The sequence below is a fragment of the Struthio camelus genome, chromosome 3, assembly GCF_040807025.1.
Source record: "Struthio camelus isolate bStrCam1 chromosome 3, bStrCam1.hap1, whole genome shotgun sequence".
NCBI classification, from domain to species: domain Eukaryota; kingdom Metazoa; phylum Chordata; class Aves; order Struthioniformes; family Struthionidae; genus Struthio; species Struthio camelus.
Window position 1 is genome coordinate 141,920,159 of NC_090944.1, and position 27,528 is coordinate 141,947,686.

The 27,528-nt window shown below is 48.8% G+C and overlaps 1 protein-coding gene across 7 annotated transcripts in view; it reads left to right on the forward strand.

Moving 5' to 3' along the window:
• MEIS1 (Meis homeobox 1) overlaps positions 1 to 20,685 on the forward strand; it is a 102,957-nt gene extending 82,272 nt beyond the window's left edge. For 4 of the 7 annotated variants that reach the window (XM_068940724.1, XM_068940723.1, XM_068940722.1 and 1 more), the window contains 3 exons: positions 14,812 to 14,870; positions 16,162 to 16,251; positions 19,107 to 20,685. In XM_068940724.1, coding sequence (XP_068796825.1) covers positions 14,812 to 14,870; positions 16,162 to 16,251; positions 19,107 to 19,390 — 433 coding nt within the window. In that variant the 3' untranslated portion in view covers positions 19,391 to 20,685. Of the gene's footprint in view, positions 1 to 14,811; positions 14,871 to 16,161; positions 16,252 to 16,532; positions 16,629 to 19,106 lie in introns of all 7 variants that reach the window. The other 3 variants (XM_068940726.1, XM_068940729.1, XM_068940725.1) reach the window with 1 other exon arrangement.
• The last annotated feature ends 6,843 nt before the right edge of the window (positions 20,686 to 27,528 follow it).

Genomic DNA, 27,528 nt, shown 5'->3' on the forward strand with positions numbered 1-27,528 from the left:
AATGGTTCGGCTGAGTGGACGGTGGTTGCTGCGGCAGGGCTCGGAGCCGGGCTGATCCGCGTGCCGGTGGGCCAGCGCGGGCTGCCCTTCGGCCGGGTCCCCGCGGGCTCCTCCCGCTGCACGTCCCCGTCTTCCCACCTTTTGCACCCAATGCAAGTGGGCTGTCGGCGGGGAGACGGAAATGGTCCCGACGGGGATACGGATCGGCTTTCCTCGGGAGTCGCGGGGTGGGAGAGCACGAAAAGCCCGAGACCGTGGGTGAAGGCGTGAACCGTGAACCTGGGAGCAGGTTAAAATAGTCGGGCCTCGCGCTCAGCAACAAAGGTACGAACCAGATATCTGACCACGGTGTCTCATTTGGCACAGACTAGCGCGCCGGTTAAAGATGGTCCACCAGAGAAACGTTCAGAGATAATGAACACAGGCTGCTTTGAAGTAAAGCTGGTGGAATTTCTCCCGAGTGACTTGCCAGGGTGTTTTCCAGTACCCATCTTGCCTTGGATTTGAAGAGTTTTACTTAGGCTTTGTGTCAGATGTATTTTTATAAGTTCCTTATGTGCAAGAAACAAATAAAAGTAGGTCAAAATACATTATAACTCGAGTCTTCTGGATGTAGGGCAGGCTTCCTCTGCTTGAGCTAGTTTGGTAATTCTGCTGCGGTGGTACAATTGCATAAATTATTGAGAGAATTCCTCCTCCCCTGCCTGGACTCGCAAAGGTTTGACATTATAGAGCCAATCAGCACTTGGGCCATCCCGGGTATTGATCCATGGTGGGCAGAGATGCCAACGTATGGTTGTGGAGCCCCTACTTTTTCTAAAGGGGGTTTGAGGAAACAAGGGACTGAGGCTGTGCAAGAGCATGGAGGACAGACGGACACACACACACACGTGCACACACACACACTTTCTTAGAGTGTGGTATGCATGAGAACAAATTCTTTTTGCCCAAATTTTTTGCTGCAGGGAACAGCTAACATATCATTTATGGTTGGCTTTGCCTTTCTTCAGCTGGCTCATAAGTCATTCAGCCACAACTTTCAAAAAATTTTGCCTTCCTCCTTAGATTCTTCAAAACTTGTTAACACACATGTACATTTTTGTATTAATGATGAGTCATTGTAAATCACTGTTGCAGAGATTAAATAAAATGCTGAAGGGCAGGCTGGGTGCAGATCAGTCATAAATTATTGGCAGCAACACAGCATGTGGGAATACATGAAATGTGCATGAAAAACATAAACTCATGTCTGGTAGCATGGTAGTTAGCCCAGACTGGGAATGCTGGATTTTCTGGATGGAATTATAAGTTTGCCACAGAGAAGCCAGTGAAGAGAGCGTTTGTTTTCCGCAGATTGAAAGCATTTGAACAATTTTTTGTCATATTTTGGATGCTTTCACAGTATATGCTAGTTGCATACTTCAGTTGCTCTGCCGTAACGAAAAATGGTGCTTTTCACATACGTTCTGCATGGTGTCCGGGCTCCCCGGGCTGACGCACACAACTCCTGTTGCTGGCGGAGGAGGGTGCATGAATGGCACGATGATGTGAGACGTGCCGTAAAACGTATCCACGGTAGGGCACATATCTTCAACAATACCACACTTTTAACCTGAACTTTTTTCTTTTTTCCTTTTTTTTTTTTTAAGTAATCCAATCACCCAGATGGTGACTTTTTTTCCCTTTTTTCATCGCTGGAGATTTTGCTTGTGAACCAGCAGCGTTCCCTTTTGGGACCATCGTTTTGCCCAAGTTGGGTATTTGTGCCGTGGGAAGAGGGAGCCACTGCTGTGTTGCAAAAAAACTATTGCAGGTACTAAGGTAGCAGAGTTCAATCCATTGTTAGTCTAGACGAACCGTTCAGGTCCTCGTCTTGTTAGTCGTTTAACCCCGTAGCAGTCTAGGGTTCAAAGCATGGTAACGTGAACTTGACGGGGTGCTTGTATGATCTTGACAGTGGTGCATATATGGACATGGCAGGGACCTGACAAAGTACAGGTTAATAAGGTGCTTTTCCCCAGTGATGAAAACTATTGCTCTGTGATTGAAATATCCAGAAGGTGTGATACAATCACTTACTACCTCGGTAGAGAGCCGGCTAGGGCATATTGAACAATCTATACAGCTTCCTTGTTTACTACGTCCCAGCTGAATCTGTTCCTGTTAAGAATTAATGTTAAATAATTACTTGTGGTACTCTAAGGAGACAGAGCAGTTCTCATCAAGGGCTGCGTGAGATGTCGAATGCTTGTTGATGTATTGTAGAGGTCTAGGTACACAGACATACATAGCTGTATGTTTGTATGATGATGCATATGTACGTGTCTGTATCTGTGTATCCATATGCATTTGCATGTAGGTGTGTGATCAGTTCTCTCTATAGAGGCTGCGTAAAAATTGTCTTTTAAAAAAGATTGTTTGCAAATGCTAAAGCTCTGAAGTGAGCAGATGCCAGCCTTTCATTAAGTGCTTCCATCCTGCTTTTTCCAAAATATACTTGTGTTATCTAGGGCACAGGCTAGACAATGATGGAGCAGCTAGTCAATATTTTATCTTACCCTCGTTCTTCAGTGCTTCATTTGTTGAGCTGTATTCAAGCCGTGCTTGAAGACGGAATTAATAATTACTGATGGGCTTTCCTACGGCGCTTACCGCTGTAATATCCAGGTACTTCACTGACCTCTGCTTACGTGGGCGGACAGATATGTGGGCGTATGCGATATTTGTACGGTCTCCCTGTGAAGGGAGAGAGTAGTCTTGTCCCTAGTACGCAGGTGGAGAACTGAGGCTGGTTCGGGGTTGGTGTTGGGCTGCCGGGCAACTCCAAATGCTAGCCCGGGATTCACATGCCCACCCAAGGCGCAACGGCCCCTGGCTGCAGTGGCAACTCCGAGGTCTCAGCGCTTGGGCCTGTTGCCTGCAAGGCTCCAGAGCGGGGAGAGACGCGAGAAGGCAGCAACTGCTTGTGAAAAGTTTGGGTTTGATGATTTTACTCAGTAGCACCCGGGCTGTCCAAGGCAGACGTCGCGCTGAAGATCCTGCTCTCTGGGGCAGCATTCAGCTGCTTTGGCCAGGACGACTTTTGTTTTCCTGCCTTCTTCTTTCAACTGTTGCAAACTGTATTTCCTGGAGAAATAAGTTTTTCTACGTTATACTGCCCTGATTTGTTCTCATAACGGAGACTGTCCCCTGTGACGGTTGAGGCATGGGGCCCTATCAAAAATAGTACTGAGAGTTATCTAGACTGGATGCATATGAAGTGAATTAAGGGAGAGGGTGCAAGCAGCCCTAGTAATGCAGTTTCCTGACTCTTTAAGTTCTTGATTTTACGACCTCGGCTTCTTTAAATGTCATTTTTGTGTATAATTTCCTAGGCTGGCAAAAAAAAAAAAAAAAAAGGCAAAACCCAAGCGCACTGGAAAAAAATGATCAAATAACATAAATTTCCCTAATCTCATTCTTGGAGACAGCTGAAGTTCTTTCTGCTGACACTTTATAAGGAAGAAATTACAGAAGGCTTCAAGGTCAGCCTGAAGATGACTTCGGCAAACCTGGGAATCTGGTTCTATAGGAGAAAGCGCGCCTGCCCTGCCCGGCGGCTGGCCGTGGGCTGCGCCGCCTTTGCCAAGGGTCGTCCCGCCGGGCCGGCGCGGACGGCTCAGAGCCGGCGCAGCTGGGGCTCGGGGGCCGACGGGAGCTACGCTCAGCTCCTGCGCCGAGGGCGAATTCACCGCCAGCGGAAGGCCCCGGCGCGTGACCGCTGCACCGCTCCAGTCCCACTTAGGCACTATTTTTAGGGTGTAAGGTTTAGGTCGCTCCTTCCTGCAGGGAAGGAGCGCAGGCAGCAACGGCGGGTGCCGGTCCTGCCCGCCGAGGGGATTTGCACCCCGCCGCCGCCGCCGCCCCCCCCTCTCCCCCCCGAGCTGCAAAATGCCCGATAAGCAGGCAAAAGTGTTCGGTTTGCCGCTTTGCAGGGCACGTCGCGCTCGGGGATTTTTAGTGCGAGGCGAGTAAAACGCATGCTTGTTTTTAGATTTATCTATTACTGCTTTTGTCGCTGTAAACAGATTAAACTAGAAAAGGTCAAGATGCAATTTGAATCTGTGTAATAACATAACAAATACTTTTCTCAGTAATCAGATACAGTAAATACAAGTACTTATTTACTTGTAAATGTTAAAGCATTCACAAATTATGCTCTCAACTTCAGCAGTACAAACTTAAATCAGAGACCATGAGATTTTGGAAACTGTTCTACTTTTTCTTCGTCACGTAATTGAATAATACATTTGCAGAGGTGATTTAAGCGCTGTTTGCTTAATGGGAATACATGTGAAAGCAGGAAAAATAGAAGTCAGAAAGAATATGTGATTCAGCTGTAAAGAATGTGTACTGTGTTTGTTATTCCAAAGCAAAATAAGACAGTACGTGTTTGTGATGTGGAAATCACACCTTCTCCCCCCCCCCCCCAAAGACAGCCCCCCACAAAACCCAAAGAAAAACAGTAAAACCGAATCTTGCTGGGTGAATTGTTAGACCGTTTGAGCAATTCAGAGTATGTGCGGTAAATTAGCTGCTCTAAATGTACCATGTGCAGGGCTTTTCAAGCAGATTTTTACATTTATGTTTTCACTAAGTCTTGGCTAATTGTTATGCCTTGCACCTTGAATGCCAATTGTAATAATAATATTACATCTGTAGTCTGTTTCTCTGTTCTTAAATTACAGCAATCAAGAATACTCACTAGGTAAAATACTGTATAGTTACTCCTAAGAAAATATTGAAATCAGACGAAAAATGTTTAGCTTGCGTATTGCCTTAGACGGCCCTGGAGAGCTGCCAGCCAACCAAGGTATTATTAGAAAAGCTGAGCAAATAGCTTGCCGGGGGAAGAGCGGTGAATTTAGTGCCATCAGGTACCGCCATAGCAGAGGAGTTTAGGAACGCCGTGCGCGTTTTCTCTGTTACGTGTTTGTTAATTCAGTAGGAATTACAGCTAGTTTAAACGCGCGCGGTTTTGTTCTGCGCGGATTCAAGGCGCAGGCGTGCGTTTTACCCAGTAGCGCGCGCGCGCGCTGCCTGTGTTTTTCCGACGGTGGCGGGCGCTCTTGAAGAGGCGCCCGAGCAGCTTTTGGGGGCCGCCGCTTCCCTTTGGGCCTTCGGTTTCGGCAGGGGAGGGTGCTCGCCCGGCCGCGAGAGCGCTGCTCCCGTGTGGCTCCCCGTGTGCCCCGGCAGCGCCGACGCTGGTTTTTGATGGAGAAGGGCCGGTTCGCCTGCACACGGCGAACGCAGTTTACCTGCCGGTAGTCGAACAAAAGGCACTTGGCACTTTAGAAGTTAATACACAGCAAGAATCCTTTTCCCCTTGGGCACGACATCCTTTTCTAAGGTAGTTTTGTACCTGACAAACTTTTTAGTTGATGCATTAATATTCCATAACTAATGTGCTGTCAGGTGTCATGAAGATAAGATTAAAAGGCGCTGTTCAAACAGTCTCCGGTTGCTCTTTTCTCCACTTTTGCACGCGCTTTCTTCTGCAGGATTAGGGCTGGGGTCACGGTTCTTTGTTAGCTGCTTTTAACAGGGCTGAGATTCAGGTGTGCACCGTACAAAAACAAGGTTCAGCTTTAAAGATATCCTGGACACTATTGTATTGTGGAAACGCGGCGTTGCGATCGAGGGAAGGGTTCTGCGCTGTCGTCAGTAAGTAATTCGCAGTGCTTATGGTTTTTCTTTAGCAAAAGAGACACTTCTGTCAGAAAAAAAAATACCCTCAATGTCAAAAAAGCGAGAGAGAGACAAGAGAGAAGGGGAGAGCAATGGTTTGTCATTTCTTTGCAAGTCAGGTTTTGGTCTATTCTTGTCAAATCTATCTTAAGTGTGTTTACATATCATTTGCCTTTCTGGTATTTGGTGCTTGCACAGACCTGATCTCCACCTATTTTGTGTCAACAGTTGCTGAGATTGGTGTACAGCGATTAAGCGCTGAGAGCTGCAACACCAGCACGCGGAGAACGGTGCCCTCCGAGACCCTCTCTCTCACTTACATCATGAACTAGCTGCAGGCTGCACCTGCATAAAACAAACTGCATTTCTGAGTGGTTAAGAAGTCAGCCTGAAATATTAAAAATGGGGCAAATGTTGCCTCCTTGTTGGATAAAACAATTTTCTCTTCTCAAAAATGAAACACAGCCAGAGGCAGATGGAGAGGAAGTGCTTTGGAGGGCGTGCATTTTGCCCTGCCTGGTCTTAAATGATTCTGCGTAAATGATGTATGGCTGTCTGTATCAGCGCTGGAGCTAACGAGTCGTCTATTTTTTATCTTACTTTTAAAAAGAAAAGAAAAGAAACAGTAGCAGATACTGCTGAAAAAATGTTACTTCTGCAGTCCTCAACAAAATCTAGGTCATGTTACAGTTTCATGGGTTACTATTTATTTTTCTGCCCAGGCACTTGTAGTCCTTGTGGCTTGTTGGCTAATGATGAAGTGTAATGGTTGAAATGCAGCGATATGAGTTGCTCCTTTTTAATTCAGGCTTATCCCAGAAATGCCTAACATCTCACCTGGTATAAAAGGGGGTTTATATTCCTTGGTTTATATCGTCTGAGGGACTGGTCACTAAGCTTTATATGTCCCAAGATCTTACACACTCTTTTGATCTTTGACATTCATCTGGCCTTCGCAGGTGTGGTTTTTTCCCACCATTTTCTGAGGATATCTTTTCTCTTTCCCAGAATAAAATGCCATAAGAAACAGGATTGCAAACAAAATAAATTACTCTACTTAATGGAAAATTATGTCTAGGTGAAACAGATTGCAAAGCAAGTTAGTAGTAATAGTTACGAAACGGTATTTTGAAATAGGCTGTCTTGGTGGGGAGGTTGCCAAGAAGTGTATGGGTTTTTTTTGGGTTGGTCGTGTGGTGGTGATTCAGAATTGCAGTTCTATGACTATCTGTTGTGGCTTCTGCAAAAAAACCCGAGTATTCTTTGAAACCGGTTTCACAGGTGCCCACATCACACAAAATGCACCCAGGCACTCGTGTTTGTTGTCTCAGTAGCGGCAGGGAGGACCAGACCGCAGGAATCCGAGCTTCCCGCTTCCACTCCGAGCAGATTCCTCCAGGAATAGATGGGAGCTGTGTCAGAGCAGGGGCATATTTCACGTGGGAATCGCAGCTCCAATACGGAGGCTCATTTCGTGTTCTTCTCCCCAGGGTGTTTTCCCCCAAAGGGACTTGTCAGGCATTTTGGGTTGGCTACTCCGTTTGTTTCTTCTTCTCCTGTAGGCTGAGGGGACCTGGCATGGGGTTATTGCTTCCTTATTTCTAAGCAGTCTTTTGGAGAAGAGAGCAGGGTGCAGAGATCCATCTGGGAGGGCGGACAGAGCATTTCTCACGTCTTTGAGTGAGCGGGAACTCATTTAAAGCATTGGGCAGATGTGGGAGCAGCCTTTTTGCTTTAACATGTGCAGTATAGGCTGAAGGACGGGGCAAGTCTTTCAGCTGACATGCAATATCTGTTACAGGTAGGAGTGACCGGGGAAAAAGCTGTTGGGACAAGACTCCCAACTTGATGTATGGAAGAAACCTTAGACGTAGAGGAGGACCCCCACCCCTACTGTTAGAAGGATGGTTGCAGAGATGAGATGTAAGATGGAGTGAGGACCTCTGTGGTATAGATAAAGTCATTTAGGCGAGTTGTGTTTAGCTGACAAGAGAGGTGGAAACCCAAACAGAGTTTCCTGTCATTTTCACAGGCTTTTTGCGACCTGCAGGCCTGCTGTTCCTAAATGCAGGAACCCTCAGATGTCAGGCTGTGTTTGAGCGAACAAGTTGCAAATATTTAGTGGAGTTCAAAGTTCAGTGTGCAAGGGAGAAGGCTGCAGCAGAGGTCCAGTGCTTAGAGCGCTTGTGTGGCTGGAGAAAGCACGGAGCTCATGCAGGCACCTTTCACAAACACTCCATTAGCTTAAAGAAGAGACCATGCAGAGTCGACAGCGGAGAAGGAGATTGCTCAGAGAGAGCGAGGGAGAGAGGGAGGAATGCTTTCACAGGAATCGTGGGTAGTTTGCCATCAGTCCTTACCCGTTCCGAGCATAATCCATGTCATCCAGCAGGACTGTGCTAGTTTGAAGCGACCTGCTAAAGACAACTCTCCTGAGGCTCTGAAGCCTCAGACGGGCAGCTCAGGGTCAGACCACCTCCAAGGCTCCCTCAGCTCTGGCTCACCTACGCAGCCAAAAATCAGTAAAAAAGAAGATGTGCATCTCGGTCTGTGCACCTCTCACAGCTTGCAGGGAGACCGCGCACCCTCTGCCCCGTGCATTTTGGAGGTGCCCGGGTTTGCAGCGGGGTCCGCACACAGGACCGTGTTCTTCTCTGGCCCAGCACAGGGCATTTCTGCGGTTGGCAAGGTTTTGGCTGATAGCACTTTGTTTTGTGCAGCCGGTTCTGGTGCTGGAGCGGGTCAGTTCTGTGCCGGGCGCGAGTTAGAGCAGCCTCCGCGCTGCTCTACGAGCTGAGCTCCTTGCCATATCCCTTAAAGGCTAATTGTGGCACACGGAGATCAACAAAGTACAGCTGCACTGGGATTTGGGAGCCGGGAAGAGACAGAAGGTCAGCTCCGCTGGCACTTTGCCATTTAAAGATTTCCCCTTACATCATCTGGCTGCTCGGGGCGAGTTTACATCTGCTTTGCACCACGAGGGAATTGCGGTGTCAGGGAACGAGCCGGCCGCCGGCCCTCCCCGGCTCAGCCAGGACCCGCAGCAGCGCGCGGCCGCCGCGGGCTCCGGGCAGCAGCAGCCGGGACTTTGCACCGGCAAGTTTCCGCTTGCTGGGGCCGCACGCCGCAGGCAGGATGTGTCCCACGGTGGTTTCGCAAGAAAGCATGGTAGGGAGCAGGAGGGGGAAGGGAGCTTAAAGGCTTTGCAGGAGATGGAGACGTGGCTGAAGGTGGAGTTTGCATGGGTCGGGCTGGCTGGATGTAGGGCACGGCCGGCTCCCGTAGCGGGGGCGTATACCTGAGCACGTCGCCCTGCTTTCTGGTTTTGCCCGTGATGCGCTCGGTACATCGGCAGGTTTGCCTCGCAAGAGAGTCAATAGCGCTCTCCCGCTTGAAAGCAACTTTTCTGCGCGCGCGCGCGCGCCACGAGCGCGTCGGTGGGGTCACATAGTAACGCTCCAAGTCAGAAGCTATTTTTAAAACTAAATTGCAGAACCACACATGGTTTTCATTAGTGCTTTACATCAAATTTGTCAGCTAATTAGTGGTTTTTCATCACTAGTTTTGCATAGTATTTTATTTGCTCGCTCTTCAGTATTGTCTCGCGCACCCCCAGCCCTATATACAGTCGGCACTGGCGCTGCCAGCGAAGGAGGAGGGAGGAAGGGCAGAGGCTCCAGGAGACCTTTCGGATCCCCCCGATGGATAGACGCGCTGCCTTTGGAGTGCAGTCCAAAATTACGTTTCTGGAGTGGGTGGTTTGCAGCCTGTGTGCTCTCTTCCCTCCCTACCTCCATTTAGCGCTGTAAATGATGTATTGCAGTCCTCAACTGTCTTCGTTTCGGAGGAGGAGAAACTGCGAAAAGTTGCCAAACATGACTTCATGAGGTTTGACTTTAAATTGAACAGTTTCTTGAGTGTCTTGGATTTTTTTTTTTCTTCTTTACAAATAAAGGGAGTACAGAGAGCATGGATTGCTAATGACTGGTAGTTATGGGTCATTAAGCTCACTAACTGACTTCAGGATCAGAACTTTTTAATAACCGCAGTAAGCACTCTTTTAGCATTTATTTCTCATTTCAGGGATGGGGAGATGTGATTACCATTCAAAAATCTGCAGTTATTTTTGCTGTTCATAATTGCAGAGGGAGCTTTTTATTTTTAAGACTGTTTAAAAAACATTTGAAAGCAGTCTGTGCAGTAATTTCGGAGGCTTCCTTTTTCCTTTGTGTTAACTGACGCCTTTAGAAAGCTGTAGAGGACAAACACGCGAGCAAATATTTCAAAATAAGGAATAGAGTAGTTATTGAATAAACCCAGAATCAGTGCTTATAGCACACTTTTCACTGAAACTGTTTCTATTAGAGATAAACCTGTTAAGCGCTGAGGAACTAAGTGCTGAGCAGAGAAAGTTGTTTCGTTGCTTCAGAAATGAATGAGCCGAGTCTAGGCTCTAGGCTTCTAGTCTAGGCTAGAGCACTGCTGGTTTTACAAGTGAATTATTTGCAGTTTGAAGGACTCTGCCTACTCTGGCCTCTTTTCTAAAAACGAGGAGCTGACAGCCCTGCGTGTCTGCAGTCAAGGTTTGCAAGGATGTTTTGTATTTTGCTGAACAGAAACTCCTGCCTGTTATCAAGAGGGACAGGGTTTTTTTTCGGCAGGACGAGAGACGTTTTAGCAACGGTGTTTGTAGGTGGTGGGGGCTTTCTTCCAGTCCTTCAGGCTGTAGTGGGCAGGTTTGTTAGAAGCTCAGCAAGAGAAAGGAGGCAGAGAGATTTTTTGGGGGGGAGTTGGTGGCACCTTTATTGCCTCTGGCTTGCAGGGGCACACCGTGCCGTGGGACAGTGTTGGCAGGGAGCAGCCGGAGACTGCACGCATCAAAAGTCAGTAATGTTGTGAAAACGTTCCCGTTTGGGAGGACTAGGGGAGGAGGAAACTCAATATCCTGCTAAGTCGCAGCATCTGCTTTCAGACAGCTCGTGGTGGAGAGTTTCGTTCAAAAACTGGAAATTGGGAGTCCCCACAAGCACTCTGTGGATCCGTGAGCTTTAGGAAGGCACCGCAGCGAAGGAAGGTCTTGTTTTATTCACTCGGCAGGACTGCAGGGCAAAGGGAAGGGAGAAAACCAGATCTATGTGGAAAATGTCACTTGGGCTGTAACCTGAACCTCGCAAAATGAGCCTTTCGGGTGGCTCCGTGACCCTCCGAAACTCCTCGCTCTCTGGCTGCTATTATTGCAGCCAATTTCCAAATAAAACAGGCTTTTGTCGTCGCCGGCCTCACGGAGCCACAGTGAAACTTGTGCGGCGCGACGCAGGCGGCCGAGGCGCGGGTCAAAGAGCAGCGGAGCCGGCCGCCGCGGCGCCCCGCAGCCCCCAGCGGAAGGAAAACCGCCCCGGAAAATGCAAATGGGAAGAAGAGAGTTTCCTCCTCGTCCTCCTTGGAGAGCCAGGAAGGGCTATGCAGGTGGAGCGAGCTCCTTGGGACACAGGGGGAGAGCGCAAGCAAGGAGAAGTTAGCTTTCAAAAAATCATAAATACCGGCGGCTTTAAACTTATGTTTGCCCAACTGTTCAAACGTTTCTTCCATGCCAGATCCTCCCCTTTGCAAAAAAAAAAAAAAAAACCTGTAAGGGCGATTTGTGCATATGTACCGTTTTGCCAAACTCCCCGCAGCACCGCTCCTGGGCCAGGAGATGGGTGCAACTTGTACGCCCAGAGATCCTGTTTCGTTCGTGCCACTGTCAGTTCTGCTGTTTAGCGAGGGGAAAGAAAAAAACCCTCCACATCTGAACAAATTTATCAATACATGAAGCACGTCTCTTTATGCAAGCCTTTAAGCCTGCGTGGAACTTTACTCCCAAGAGTAAAGTCAGGCAGGTGTTTTATGAAGTTTTATGATTAGTTGTATTTTGAGAAAACTGAGTTTGAGAAGCACTGAATATGAAAATACCTGATGATTTAAGTCCTGATTCCCGTGTACTTTTAAAGATTGGAGTGCTTTAGTCTTTTGGGTTTTTTTTTTTTCTCCCTTAAGAGAGGTGAACGCGCACATATAGGAAAAGGGATAGTGAGAGCCTTTCTGCTAACTTTTTTGTTCCTTCATTTTTGCTGATACTACATCAAACCAGCACTTTGGAAAATCAAATAGTGATTAAAAGTTCTTCGATCAAAGGAAGAAACAGATGCACTGAAGAAATCATTCCTATGCCTGTGTGTGTCTCAGGCCATAGCTAACTTGGAGTTTTGCTAGCAAGGAATTCTAGAAAGTGATTTATAAATGTAGCGGGAGTGCATTGTGTTCTCTCAAGGCAACGTACATTAATAGTTTTGATCTGATCGGCTCTTACGAATTCCAGGTTTGGGATGCAGGAAGAAACTTGAAAGTGAATGCTGCTGCTTTTTTTTTTTTTTTTTAAAGCCTAGTAGTTTGGAATAGACTATAATGCAAAGTAAAGCGTTGTGTTACAAAGGCAGGGAGGATGGGACAGAAGGTTAAAGGGCATCCTGGAAACAAACAGCTGGACCAGTTTATTTAAACAGATACAAGGATGGGGAGCTGACCTCCGTTTGACTTCCAGTGGGAGGAGCAAGAATGTCATTTTATTACTTTGCCCAGAAGGAAAATGTTCTTGCGTCTGAATTCACCCTGAAGACATCCAAACACAGGGCTGTTTTGCAGAACAGCTACTTATATAAAATACTTACAAGGCTGCGTAGGAAGACGATGACTGTTAAGTACCTGCGTGTAAAATGTTCTGAAAGCAGACACCCCGAGTGCTTGTGTGGGGCAAACAGGTGAGAAGATGTTTCACTGTAGGCGCGTCCGATGGGTAATTATTGGGAAATGCCACCTAAGCAGTTTCTAGCAACGTGAACCCTGCTCCCCTACCATATTAAAAGTGCTTGGGCTTTGGTGGAGAAGAAAGAGAAGGTGGGAAAGTTTGCGTGTGCACACTAGTGAATGTCCTTGCAGGGTTTCTTTCTGGTCTGGGTGAAAGCTTTTGGCAAATGAAGATTTCTGGCAATCTCAAGCGGCCACCCAAACCCTCCCTTCTTGCTTCTCCCTGGTGCTGCCACAGTAGCAGAAGCGGCTGGGGCACCGAGGTCGGTGTTGTTGTTTTACTTAGGAGAGCTACTGTGGAAATTGCTTTCTGCAAATGTAGATTACAGATATTAAACAATTTTCTAATTGGTCATGGAGCTAAGGCAGCTAATGGGGGAAAAAAGCAGATTTTTTTAATTGCTTATTTCACATGGTGTTTGTGCTACACCTGTGCTTATAATGAGAAAGGAGAATTAGTCTAACCTTCTGCTCACATGATTCTGATTTCCATGGTTTGTACAAGATAATGATAAACTGATTTGCAACACCGTTTGCTGGAGTTTCGGCTTTTTTTATTAGAAGCGTGCATAAAAATTGCTACAATACTGTCGCTGACAAAATACGACCTAATTCAGGTGTGAGGTTTCCGCAAGAGCACCCAGAGTTTGTGGCTTCACATGGTGGAACCGCCCGAGCACGTTTGGTCGAGACAGGTTTGATTAGGACTCACGTCTTGATTAATTTTTGCAGGACTTGGCGCAGCGGAAGTCGGCCAGGGCTGGGAGCTATGGGGAGACTGGAATGGCTGGGCGAGTCTCTGAGTGTGGGAAACCGCGCAGGCAGCGTAGCGCATGCGCTGGGGCTGCCGGCCCTGCCGGCGCAGGGCAGCGGAGGGCCACCGCAGCCTCCTGCCGGCCTGCCGCGCTCCCCTTAGCCGTGCGGGGAGAGCTCCTGCTAAGCTCAGCCAAGGCAAGGCGGGGAAAGCAGGCGAGAAGTATCCCTTTGTGTACGGGAGCGTTGCCTTGTGCAAGCGCAGCCTGCCTCTACCCAGGCTCACGCCTCTTCCTTTGCAAGTAAATAGTGAGGAACGCTTCCCCCCCCCCCCCTACAATTTTTATCTCTTTTTAAGGCAGCAGAGGCTGCTTATGAAGACTTCTCTGTGACACAGTAAAAATTGTGAGGGACGTTTTTTTCCAAATGGTTTTTACTTTGTTTTCTGATTAGTGAAGCCACGGCAGGAGTTCTTCAGACGTTCCTAAGACAGGTTTCCTGACAATGTTTCTGTAACTTTGGATTTTAATGACATGAGGACTATGTACGGAGAGTTGTGAGCTCTCTCGATGTTCTGTTTTGCTCAAAATTTACTCTGAACATTTTTTCCCCCAAAATAACAGTTACGAGACTAACTGAGGTTAAGAGCTAAAAAAATGCAAGGAGTAGGGCTGCAGATGAGTATTTTTGCAAACGACTCTACTTTTTATTTCAAAAGATCTGCTTTTCATTGTTTGTGGGGAATTTTCAGTAGTCCAGTAATTACAGTTTAACAAGATGTTTGCTGTAAATGGTCAGGCCTAGCTGGAGAAAACAGGATTATAAATTCAATTACTGTAAAGCTATGACCTCGCCTTGACCCCTCAGACTTTGCATAAAGAAAGGGGGGGGGGGGGAACCCACCAAGAAATCACTACGAGGAATGCATTGCTCTGAAGTCCCCAGCAGTGTGACTTAGTGGTGATAAAACTCCAGACGTTCCCTCATTTGATGGTGCTCTGCCATCACAGTTCATTATCTTAATAGTGGGCATTAAAATAGAATTAGGTTTGCAAGAGGTAGGGGAAGGTTTTGATAAAAAAAAAATTGTAAGAAAGAAGCCAGGGAACATAAGCCAGAAATGTCACTAATTAGGGGGAGGTAGCAGATGCCCTGGCGAACATCTCGCTATCTTCACCCATTTTTTTGTCCCCCATTCCGGATTGAAAAGAGCGGTGCGGGTATTGTTTCCTGCAAACTCGGCTAATTCCCCCATGAAAAGATGAAATGGAAGTGTCCAACTGTGGTAAAAGCAGGCAAACATAAATCAGCTCGGAAACCCCAAGCTCGCGCTCTCAAAGGTCATCAGGGGTTACAGGTTTTGCAGTATTTGAATCCGCGCACAGACCAACGGAGAGCCCCGCGGCCGCCCTCGCTCCCGGCGAAGCCTTGGGGCCGGCGGGGAACGCTGCCCTGAAATAACCACTTGCTTTCCTCTTTCTGTTGCAGGTTTATTAATGCTAGAAGAAGAATAGTTCAGCCCATGATAGACCAGTCCAATCGAGCAGGCAAGTCCCCCATAGTAACTGTATTCAAGTCACGCGGGCGAAAACCATCCTCAAGCCATTCACCGGGAGGTCCATTACCTGGTAAATAAATGAGAAATGAATGCTGGGAGTGATTGACAATTAAAATAAAACCAGCTTTGTTTCATTACAACACTAATCATTTTAACATGATTGAAATATTTGGGGGGGGGGGGTAATGGGGAAAGAAACGTTTAAAATCTGAAAAAGAAACTAAAATTGCTCAATGACCGGACTTTCCGTACACATTTGGAATTAATGTCATCTGTATTTGTGTCGGTTTGGAGTTTTCCTTCCCAGTTCTCTCTGCTCCTGTGACCACTCCCTGGTGCATGGCTTGGTGTGGAATTGCTGTAAACTTTATTACCTGTCAAAAGGGCAAAGGGGTCAGAATCGCTTGTGGGACTCAGTAAAGTTCAAAGACGTTCAGTGAGGTAGAGCTTTATGTGCTTTAATAACCCAAGGCAGCTTACTTCTGAAGCTGGCTTTTAACGTACAGTTAAAACCCAGAATTCAGGTAGTGGTACTTGTATCTGAGTCTTTTGTCTCTAGTCTCTTCCTTTTAATATCTGTCTTGGGGCATCTCCGAGTGTTTTGGTTTTCCTTTGAGGGTTTTTTTTTTTATTTAGACATAAGTTTCACATGCCAGTTCTTCCTGGAGTCTTGGCTTGTGGCTCTGTGTGGGTATTTACCGGTGAGGAATAATAACATCACTCTGAGTTGCTTTCGTTTCCCGACTCTTGTTGCCAAACTATCAAAATCACTTGTTGTCCAAGATGCCTCTGGGCAATGCTTTCTCCTCAAGTATATCTGGTTATTTTGTCATTAGAGGTAGATATTTGCCATGCACATGTTCAGGTCCTGCTCTTATAAATGCACGCAAGTGTAATTTAACACACTGAGATTTCAGCGTGGCCATTCGATCCATAAAATTCGGCTCCTATGCAGGTCTTTGCATTGACGTCAGCAGCAGCAGCAGCTGGAGCAGGGGCTCATCCTGGCTCGCTATTTCGTATCGCTAACTTTATTTCAAAACTCTCAGTAGGAAACAAAGCCACCGGTATGCAAGCTCGTTGGTCCATCCGCTAAATTGGAAAAGTAGATGGGTTTTTTTTTTTCCTCCCCCCCGTTAGAGCCCACATTGATGGTCGTCTCTGTGGTCCTCGCGCTGAGACGCTGGGCCCGCGGTGGGGGTTCGCTTCTTGACCGCGCGCAGCGAGACGGCCTTGACCGCTTTGCACGTAGTAAAAAGCACCATTCTGCGCTTTTGTAGTAAGTCAAGGAACACCTTACAACCCCGACGGCCAGCCGATGGGAGGCTTCGTGATGGACGGGCAGCAGCACATGGGCATCAGAGCGCCAGGTAAGGCCCCGGTAGCGCCCGCACGGAGTGGTGACCGTGGTTGCTCGCGCCCGCCCGCCCGCCCGCCGCAGGTAACCGCTCCTCTGCTGGGGTCTCCGCCGCCTGCCTTGCCTTGGCCTGTCCTCTGCAACGCCGCTGCGGGAGAGCGGGGCTCGCCGCCCTCTGCGCCGGAGCCTCTCTCGGCCCGCTGGAAAGCTGTGTTTGCGAAAGGGGTCTTTCGGCACTCTCTGTTGACTTTGCTCATTTTCCGGCATCTTCTTGGATTTTTTATCTCCCTCTAGGACCTATGAGTGGAATGGGCATGAATATGGGCATGGAGGGGCAGTGGCACTACATGTAACCTTCACCTAGGTAACCAATGGCAAAGCCAGGGGGAAGTAAGTACCGACGGGGTCTTTGTTCTCACGGGGGCGAGGGACAGGTCTCGTCTCGCATGTCCCCATGGTCTCCCTGCCCATAGCTTCATGCTTGTTCCTGCTTTTCCTTGACGCGCCTGCTTTCCTGGGGAGGGGGCCGGCCGGGGCGCGCGCCGCCGCCGCGGGTGCTGCGCGCCGCCGCGGGTGCTGCGCCTGGCTGTGGCACAGCGCTGACCACATGACAAAGCCGGGACCCGCCGGGAAGGGGGGAGCCCGTTGCCACGGCAACCGACTGATTTGCAAAATGTAAGCAGTCGGCAGCAGTGCAGGGAGAGGAAAGAGCATGTCCCCAAAGTGTCATAAATCTGTCTAACCGCAGTTGATGCATGAGTTACGTTTCTCCACTAACCTGCGAGACACCAAAAAAGCCAAACAGAGACTTCTTTTAGGGAAAATAAACGCCGGCTTCACTTAGGGCTAGTTAACGTTTTGCAAAGCGAGCGACTCAACTTTGATTTCTTTTTTTTTTTTTTTTCAAGTTTATTTCTCTTTGTCTGTCCGTCATAATGGGATTACGTGTGGCAAAGGAAAAAGAGAGAATACAAAATAGAGGTGTGCACAGCAGGCTATGGAGCTTAGCCCAGGCTAATTGACTATATCCAAATTAAGTATGCCATCACTTGCAGTGTGACAAATGGATTTGACTTATTCAGTATACAAAAATAGAGATCATTAATGCAATCTTCAGTGGCAGGCCTCGTGAAGAAAGCCTAGAAAAACTGTCCCAGATTTTTTTTTTTTGCTCTTGTCTTTTTTTTAGGGGAAAATACACTATACAATTTTTTTTTTTTTTAAGTAAAGCTGCTCGACACACTAAGGCACTGGTACCATGTTTAAATGACCCCTAATTCTGTTTCTTTTGCTTTGTTTCTGAAGTTAAAAGCAGTTATTTTGGCATCTTTGTTGTGCCTCTGATTATATTAACGTGGTGTTTGAAGTTGCCAAGGCCAAGCGTGTTTTGTAGTTGTCTTCTGTGGGTGCGAGTCAAAAATAAGTTTTAACAATTAGCTGCGAAAACATTCCCCCGAGCTTGGGAATGCAACAGCCTTATTACCTCATCATGGAAATTTCTAGCTTAGTTAATTTAAATATTGTTTCTTAGTTTCTGGGTCAATTAAATTTAAATGATGTATTTTATGCTTCGTGACCAATTAAATTAATAGGTTATTACAAAAAATATTATCATCTTTTTTGATTAAAGAGCTGTGAGTACAGTATATTTTATAAGCAATTTTCATTAGTTCAAAAATGTTCCTTTAGGCTAGATTAAGCAGCTATTCATTGCTAGAGCCTTGAGACCTGATTCCAAGGTGTTCGTAGCATTCACGGCGCACTATTACTTAGAACTAAAGCCAATTGAACCTACTTAGCAATAGCGTATGCCTTTCACCCTTGATGATTATGGAGCTTATAGCTCTCCGAAACAATACACCTGTCAGTTCCCATCAGCTATAGCAATCCAAGCAGAAGGCAGAGGCCCACGGAAAGCAGGAGGTTTTATTGTTTTAGGTCCAATTTTTCTTATTGTTCTCCAAATCACTGAAAGGTTGACTGCGTCCTGTGTCTGATTTTTTTCAGACAGAAGTGATCGCGGGGAAGGAATTAATTGATAACTGCTATTGATTTTATTTTTTTATGCGTTTAAAAATACAGGTTTGATTTAACACTCGGCCCTAGTAATCCTATCAATTTCAGCTTCATACGAGGCCTTTGTTCGACAGTATACGCGCTTGCTGTATAGGGTGCGTTTGAATGGCACAGATACTTCGGACAGGCTCCAAGTAATCGGGTCGGAGAGCTAAACAAATAACTGTTGATAAACGGTGACGCCGATTTAAGCCATCTCTCCTGCAAAGCCCCTCATTAAGTAACACGGCTTCCTTGCGCTGTGTTCCCTGCACGCTGAGCTTCGCAACCCCTCTCTCACGAGCGAGATGGGAGATGAAGGCGAGCAGCTCAAGCAAGGCTGCTGGCACCTGAGAGGCCCGTGGAGACCTCGCAGGACCTCTCTGCTCTCTGTCGAGGGCCTGGGCCGCTTGGTACCGCCACCTCGGGCGCTGCGTTAGTTGTCATCCGGGTGGCTCTGCCACACCAGCATGCTTTCAGATGGCAAACGCCTCCATCGCGTATGTCCATTCCTAAATGTAAAAATAGAGAGCGGTTTCTGTCTCCCGAAACGTTGCGTTTTGGGGGGCGGGGGGGTGTTTTCTTTTCGAATGCGGGATTCATTCCTGTTGCCCGTCCTTACTGCAAGTCCGTGCAGAGGCTTCGGTCCCACAAGCGCGTATGTACGCAACTGTACTTGCACAGTCCCGCCTAGGAGTAGCGCTCGGCTCCAAGCAGCCCCCCCAAGTGGCGGTCCAGGGCCCGATTCGGTATCCTTCCCGCCTCCGCATCCTGGCCGTGGCCACTCACACGCTCCCTCTGTTCTCTCCGCAGGGCTGCAAAGCATGCCAGGGGATTATGTGTCTCGGGGTAGTCCAATGGGTATGAATATGGGACAGCCAAGCTATAGCCCGCCCCAGATGCCCCCCCACCCTGCTCAGCTGCGTCCTGGCCCCCCCATGCACACCTACATTCCTGGACACCCCCACCACCCGGCGATGATGATGCATGGAGGACCACCCCACCCTGGAATGCCCATGTCAGCATCTAGCCCCACCATGCTTTCCACCGGCGACCCGGCAATGAGTGGACAAGTGATGGACATTCATGCTCAGTAGCTTAAGGGAATCCGCATCGCCTGCAACGACGGTAGATTTCAAACATTGTCTTTCTGCAATGACTATGGAGTTCCGTTTTTCTTGGCATCTGCTTTGGACCAAGGAACGTTCCTATTCCTCACAGGGACCCTGAAAAGCAGGAAAACACCAACTGAAGTCAACTTCTGGGGACATGCTAAATACCTATATAAGACATTAAGAGAACAAAGAGTGAAATATTGTAAAATGCTATTATACTGTTATCCATATTACGTTGTTTCTTATAGATTTTTTAAAAAAAATGTGAAATTTTTCCACACTATGTGTGTTGTTTCCATAGCTCTTCACTTCCTCCAGAAGCCTCCTTACATTAAAAAGAAGCCTTACACTTATCCTGCAAATGACAGAAAGGGCTTATTTGCAGGATTTTTAGAGCATTAAAATAACTATGTCAGGCAGAAGAATCTTTCTTCTATCCTAGGATTTCAGCCATGCACACTCTCTCTCTCTCTCTCTCTCTCTCTCCTCTCCTCTCCTTCTCTCTCTCTCTCTTTCTTTCTTCCCTGTGTCTCCCTTTCTCTCTGTTCTCTCTCTCTCTTTCTAGCCTGGGGCGTGAATTTGCATGTCTAATTCATTTACTCACCATATTTGAATTGGCCTGAACAGATGTAAATCGGGAAGGATGGGAAAAACTGCAGTCATCAACAATGATTAATCAGCTGTTGCAGGCAGTGTCTTAAGGAGACTGGTAGGAGGAAGCATGGAAACGGAAAGGCAGTGTATTTGAAGCCTAATTGTCACATCAGAGCATCATTGTCCCCATGCAGCAACCACCACCTTGTACATCACTTCCTGTTTTATGCAGCTCGAAACATGGACTGAAGATTTATTTTTAATATGTTGACTTTCTTTCTGGGCAAAACATCAGTCATGTGTGCATTTTTCCATAGTCCCATCATGGAGCATTTATGTATACATTGTAAATAAATTTTGTGCAAAAAGGACTGGAAAAATGATCTGTATTATTGCAATTTTTTGTAAAAGTAGCAGTTTGGTATGAGTTGGCATGCATACAGATTTACTAAGTGGGATAAGCTAATTATACTTTTGTTGTGGTTAAACAAATGCTTGTTGATAGCCTTTTTCTATCAAGAAACCAAGGAGCTAATTATTATTAATAATAATCATTGCACACTGAGTCTTAGAGTTTCTGATTGAAACAGTTTGGATTGTATAATAACTCAAAGCCCAGTTGTAGTAGTTTGAGTGCAGTAATGAAATCTGAATCTAAAATAAAAACAAATTATTTTTTGTCATGGTGACTCCACTGCTTGCAAAATTTGTTTCCTGCCCCACTTCAGTATTTGTAGTGATTCCATCCCAAATTGTGAGCCAAGCAGCTACAAAATTAAACTAGCTCCAGAGATGTACCTATGATGTGCTATTTGGATAATCAGCTTCATATATTTAAATAATATAAAAGTAATGCTACACTGCATAAAGAAACTTTTTCTGGAAACCCGCACTGAAAATTGTCAGGATGATAACTGTTGCCCGTTAATGTAATATCATAGCGTATTAGCTATCCGCAGCATACTGGACAGAAATTTGTCAGCAGGGTACCCCCCCAAATTACAGCTCTCGTACCCAGTTAGATTACTTGAGCCATTGACATACTACATTTCTTTCTGGAATTGAGCATATTAAGGACAGGCGGAAAACTTTTAAAACATTGGCTGGGAAATGCATATTTGTAAGTAAATTAAGTGCTTGTACTAAGGGATGATGATGGACTTTTTAAATCTAAAGCTCGTAAAGGACTTCTGTGCGTGGATTGGCTGAAGGCTGGTCATTAAGCAATTTCCTAGCACAGCTGTACTTTCTGCATTGCAGCCAACTAGTTAAATAGTACAAAATAGCATGTTTAGGCTGCGATACCTTATAATTTTCTTTAAATAAAATCGTAGCTATAAAAAAAAAAGTGTTTCCTGCGGGTAGGGAAAATAGACAAATATTTTAATTAAGGCAAATACACGAAGGGGGAAAAAAAAAATCCGCCCCCCCCCCCCCCCCCCCAAGGCGGGGTTGCTCGGTAGACCTAAGGTAGCAGCGCCGGGGCTGGCGGCTGCCGCCCCCGCCGTGTCACCCCCCCCCCCAAACCCGCCCCAGCGCTTCCCGTGCCCGGCGCGGGGCGGCTCCGCGGGGGCGCAGCCGCTGCGGGGGGCGGCCGCGGAACGGTGCTTACTGGCAGTTAACGACCACTCGTTTACCTTTGCCATTAAATACCCTCCGGGGCCGAAACGGCCCCTCGCCGGCGCTTTTGGCCGCCCCCCACCCCCGGTGCCACGCCGGGGCCGGGGTGCGGAGGCTCCGCAGGGCGCGCAGCGTGCAGGCGGGCGATGCGGAGCCTTGCAAATGAAGCAACCCGCCAAGGCGGGGGCCTTCCCCCCACTGCCCCCCCTTGCCCGTTTTTACTCTAAGTTGTTTTTCTTTCTTTTCTTTTCTAAGGGCCGAAGTACCGCCAAAGAGACGGCACATTTCAGATCCTGCTTTGTGAGCCCGGAATAATGACACTTTTCTGCCAAAATGTGAATGAGCGGGACTCGCTTTTTTTAAAAAGGTTTTTTTTTTGTTTTTTTAATGTTGCTTAAAAGACAAAAACAAACCGCCTTCTTGCATGCGAGGGCACACGCGTCCCTTCCTCCTCGGAGTAGCGGAGAAGTGGGGCACAGACCTTCCTCCCTGGGACTTTTTGGGGCACATTTCAAATTAAAAACACTATTATATCCCAAGACATTTAATCAGCTGTAATTATAACACATTCAAAATGAAGAATATGCCTTGACAGTATTTTTATTGTTATTGTTCATTGCATGATGTTAGACAGCTTCAGAGGCACAGGAAAGAGAAGTAAACGGGTTACAAATAGGGAATTATCCCTCGTTTAGCATTAAAATTCATTTAGATAAAATTGCCACAAACATTTAAATGGGGAGATTAGTTCCCCCTCACGCCTTATTGCACTCTCTCAATGGCTCCGTTAAGAACATTTTACACGTTGGAAATTCCGCCTTCCCCGGCTGCTCGCTGTTTCCTAGCTACCCGCCTTTGAAAGCGCCGGGGGAGGCGCGGAGGCGGCGCGGCGGGGGCCGGGCGGCACCGGCGGCACCGGCCCGCGGCGGCGCGCAGCCCGCGGGAGGGCGCGCAGCGCTGCGCGGCCCGCCGGGGGGGTCGCCCGGGCGCCGCTCCCCGCTCCCGCCCGCGCCGCGGAGCAGGAGCAGGACGAGGAGGAGGAGGAGGAGGAGGAAAAGCGGCTTCGACTGCCATCTCTTGGGGGCTCGGGAGAGTGCCTCGAGGGGCGGACCTGCGCGGCCGCCCGCGCAGCGCCGCGAGCAGTGCGCGCTGCCCCCGCGCGAGCTCGGGTGGCCCCGCCGGGCAGGGGAGCCTCGGCGGGGGCGCGCACTTTTTAGTTTGGTTTTGTGTCTCTCCCCCTCCGCGTGCGCGCAGAGCGGCCCCCAGCAGGGCGCTGCGCAGCCGCGCCGGAGCCGCGCCTTTCCCCTCCTTGGGGGCAGGAAAGGGCCGGGGAGGGGGCAAACGCGGCTGAGCGGCGCGGAGGTGTTTGCGCGCAGCGCTGCGCGGGGTAGGTAGCCAGCTCCGCCGGGGGGGCGAGGTGATTTTCTTACCTTTAGTCCTCCGCTTGCCCGCGGGTGCGTTTTGGGGGGATCCCCCCCTCCCCGACAGCGGCCCGCTCTGCGCCGTACAGAGCCGCAGCGCCTCCCTCCCCCCGCCTGGAGAAGCCCGCCGTGTTTACCCGCGCCCCTGACCTTCCTACGCCGCCTGGGATGATTAAAAAAAAAAGAAAAAAAAAATTGACAATTTTCAGTGTTGGAGCCGCCGGCGCGCACGGCCTGTGTTTGGGCTGCCGGCGGGGTGCGCGGAGCGGCCGCGGGGCCCGGGAGCGCGGCTCCGCGGCCGCCTCCGCCTGCGCGCCCGCCGCGGGAGCTGCTCCCCTCCGAACAGGCTGCTTTGTAGCTGCTCGAGAGAAAACCTTCCTGCTCTTTTAATGCGTGTGGAAATAACTAAATGCCTGTGTGGCAGCTGCTCCTAAAGCCAAAACTAACTCTTTTGGAAGAGCAGGGGGAAAGAGTGAAAGGCGAAAGAAAGACTGCTCTTTTTTTTTTTTTTTCCCTTTGGTGCCATTTTGGATGTCATCTGTTACCTTGGTGACTGTGTTCAGCCCCCAAAGCCCCTGGATTGTTAGAAAAAAAGCATGCTATTTCTGCACCGTCATTTATCACTGTCAGCGCATAATGATTCCCCTCGCAGCTCCTTATTGATGTTTGTAATTGCATTATCGCATGGGGGGGGGGGGAAGAGCGGCCGCGCTGATCAACGGGGCCGCGCCGGAGCGGGGGCTCCGCGCCGCGGCTCCGCCGGGGCACTCCGATTTGGGGGGGGGGGGGGGGGTAGGAAAACAAACAAAAAAAAAAGACCCCGCCAAGTAAAATTAAACTGGTTATCAAATAAATAGGATGAGGGCAAAAAACTTCCTAACCCCCCACCCCCCAAAAAAATGTTTGGCTAACTACCTGCCCGCCCCCCCCCCCCCCCCCGCAGAGGCCGCCCTGGAGGCGGTTGGGGTGTTAGGGCTCCCACCCGCGGGGGTTGCGCGGCCGGGCGCGGAGGGGCAGCCCCGGCTGCCTCGAGCCGGCGGCGCCGCTGCCGGCTGCAAACTTGTTTTGCCCGGGCGACGGCGGGGAAGCGCGCAGAGCCCGCTCGGTGCCGGCGGGAAAACCGCGCTCGTCGCCCGCTCTTAGCGCTTTTCCCCGCGTTTCTCGGGGATTGCGGGGAAGGGGACCCCCCCCCCGCCGACGCAATGTCGGCCACATTTGCCGCAGACTGATGCTACTAAACCCCCAGACCTGAGCGGACAACGGGGTTTTTTTTCTCCCCCCCCCCCCCCCGCCTTCGCTCCCACGCGGCTCCACCACGATTTCCAGCGAGGTGCAACGAACCCCTTTTCCCTCGCGCGGTGCAAAACGCGCTCCGTGCGCTGCGCTCCGAAGTTACAACAATTATTTTGGGTCAAATTCCCTGAAGACTAGCGCCCGCGACGGGGCTGCGGCGGCTCCGCGCCCGCCCGCGAAGGGAGCCCGGGCGGCCACCGCCGGCCGCGGAGCTTGCTCCGCGCAGCGCGCCGCGCCGGGGCGAGCCGCCGCATCCCGACCTGCTCTTCCTCCCCGGCGTTTGTCAGCTCGCTGCCCGGCTCTCACCCGCCTCAGCCTTCCTCCTTCATTTTGCAAATTTAGCAGTACGTTAGTTGGGAAGCAATATGCTTACGGTGTAAGTGGTATTGTTCTTTTCCCCGTATGTGTGTGCGTGTGTGTGTGTGTATATATATTTTTATATATATATTATCCTTCTATATTTCCTACAGGAATCAGAGCTGGCGCTACCGTTATACTTGTAAAGAAACGCCGCTTGTCTACTTTTACGTAAACATTCACATTTCAAAATAAACTTCATAAGGATTCCAGTTTTCAAGTGAAACAGCCGTCATTGCTAAGCAGGAGGGCGAATACATGCACTTTAAATTTAAACTGTGAACTAATCAAACTTAGCTATTTTTCCCTTTTCTGGTTTGATAGTTTGCAATCTGGAGTTACATACTTTAAAAAAAATAATATTTAGTGCCGTAGCCCACGGTTAAAATAGTGAAAAATTAGTCTCGTTTCAGAAATTATTTATTTATAGAACGAACATGATTAAAACATAAAAAACACACAAACTGCAGCTGCAACAAAAAAACCCCACCGTGATTTACGATTATTAAATCTTTGATTGCCATGTTAATGTTTCTTTTTCTACCTTTCATTTGCATTTTAATCTATCGAATCTTTACAATTTTGCTGCCTCCTACTCGAATGATTGATTACACATCTGAAAGAAAAAAATACTAAGCTTTCGAGGCGAGCTTCTATTTTTCCTCCCCCCTTCCCTTTGCTGGTTAGCTTTCTGAAACCTTCCTCAACAATGTTAATGCAAGCAGGACAAATTAATTATGCTCTTTTAAATGTCAAAGGTATAAATAAAAATGCCCCCCTCCTCTTTTCTCTCCCTTACCCCCTCGCCCCAAATGGGAATATTTTTCCAACCCGCTTGTTTTTAAAGCGAGTAGGAACCATCCTGGTAAAATACAATTAAAAGGAACATACGCACTACATCGTGACTGTAAATAAATGTTATTGCATGGACATTTACCTATGGAGTATCAAAAAAAAAAAAAAAGGAGAGGGACAGGAGGTGTAGGTGAGGGGCGCGTTGGCTCCTTTTTCACTGTTGAGCCTAGGCTTTGCTGTATTTCCCCCTCCCCAAAAAAGCCAAGCCCCCTCCAGCCGCAGCCGGGCGCACACCCGCAGGGAGGGGGGGGTGTTTGCCGGCCCGGGGGCGCGGAAACCCACGCGGGGGCGGTCTGTTAGCAGAGACCCCCCCCCCCAAAAAAAAGGAGTCGCGTCGCACCTGCTGGGACGCACCGCCGGGCCGGGGGTGCCCAGGCGGGGATCCCCACAGGCAGGGGAGGCTGGGGGCAGTTGCAGCGCGGCGGGGAGGTTTCCCGGCAGGAAAAAGCGAAAAAAGAGAAAGGCGAAGTCTGCGAGCGAGCCCAGGGCTCGCTACCTGCGGGGCGAAGATGGATCCTCGCAGGCGGGTGGGAAGACAGGGCTGGGAAGATTTAGAGGTGAAGGGATGGCAGATTATTAAGAAAGTAATAGTAAGGTGTCCCATAGACTACAGTTTTATTGGGGGGTAGTAACTACTAGATTTATTTATGGCCGAGGCTATATAATAAAGATAATGACCGCAAACTCGAGATAAATGCTTACGCCCATAGCTGGTCAATTCTTTTTTATTTAAGAGAGCGACCCGGAGAGGTGAAAGTCATCTTCTCCCAACCACAAATATCAGTCTTGGTTTCCCCCACGTTATAAACATGCCACGCAAATCATGGGCTGAGGCGCGCAGGGTCGGGGGCCGCCGGGGCTGCCCCCTCCAGCCCCGGGGGCAGCACCGAGGTGAAACAACGGGGAAACAAAGTAGGGGAAAAGAAGAAGAAGAAGAAAAGATGTTATCACCCCACTTCCCTTGGGGAAATGCCCCTTGGCAAGGAGCGAGCGATGCCGACGGGAGCGGCGGCGGGTGCCGGGCGCCCCCGCAGCCTCTCGGTGCCCGCGCCCTGCCCGGGGCTCTCGGGTTTCAGCCTCACAATAAGCACTTATATCCCGGGGCTCCTTTGATCCGTGCACGCCTGGGGAAAAGAAAAAAAAAAAAAAACACCTGACAGTGAGCTGCGACGGGGGAGAAAAGGAGAGGGGGGGGTTGGAGGAAAAAAAATAAAAGGGGGAGAATAGAGTCATACAATTTCGCGGTTTGGGCGCAGGGTAAAATTATAAGGCTGAAAAGTGAGAACCACCCTCCTCAGTCTTTCCCAGCGTCAGCCTCACTCAGCGCTACTTTGGGTCTAAGCGGAATATCAGTCGCCAGCAGAAGGCGGGTTAAGCTTTTCGCATCCTTCAGCCTTTCCTGCCCCTCGGCCCGCAGTGCGTGCCTGGCCGCCTCGCCAGCAGCCCGGGCGCCGCGCCGGAGCCCGAAGGCAGCGCGGCGCGGGCAGGAGGCGCTCCGCTCGCCCCGCTCCCGGCCGGCCATCGCCGTGCCTTCTGCTCCCAGCGCCGCGGCTCGCCCGTCTCACTTCAAAGCATGATAACCTAATTGTTTCCAGAGTTTAAAAGTAATTAAGCTATATTAAAGAGGACTTCAATAAAACCGGTTTTCTTCACACCGGGTCCCTTTCTCGCTGAGTCGCCAAAGAGAAGCCCCGTTTCTTGGGGGGGGGGGGGGGGGAAATCCCCAAAAGCGTTAAAAAAATGTTGCGTTTATGTAGCATATGCGGAAAATGTAAACAGATTTCGTTTTTGAAAGGGTATGGGTAAAGTGGAGGTAATTATGTATAATTAATGCTGAAGGGAAAATGAACACATAATAGGTTCCAAAGATTAAACCATCTGTAACTATCAGGGGAACTTTTAAAGTTTTTCTTTTCTTTCTTTCTTTTTTCTTTTTTCCTTTTTTCAAAAATACATCTATTTCCTTTCACTAAAGATTTT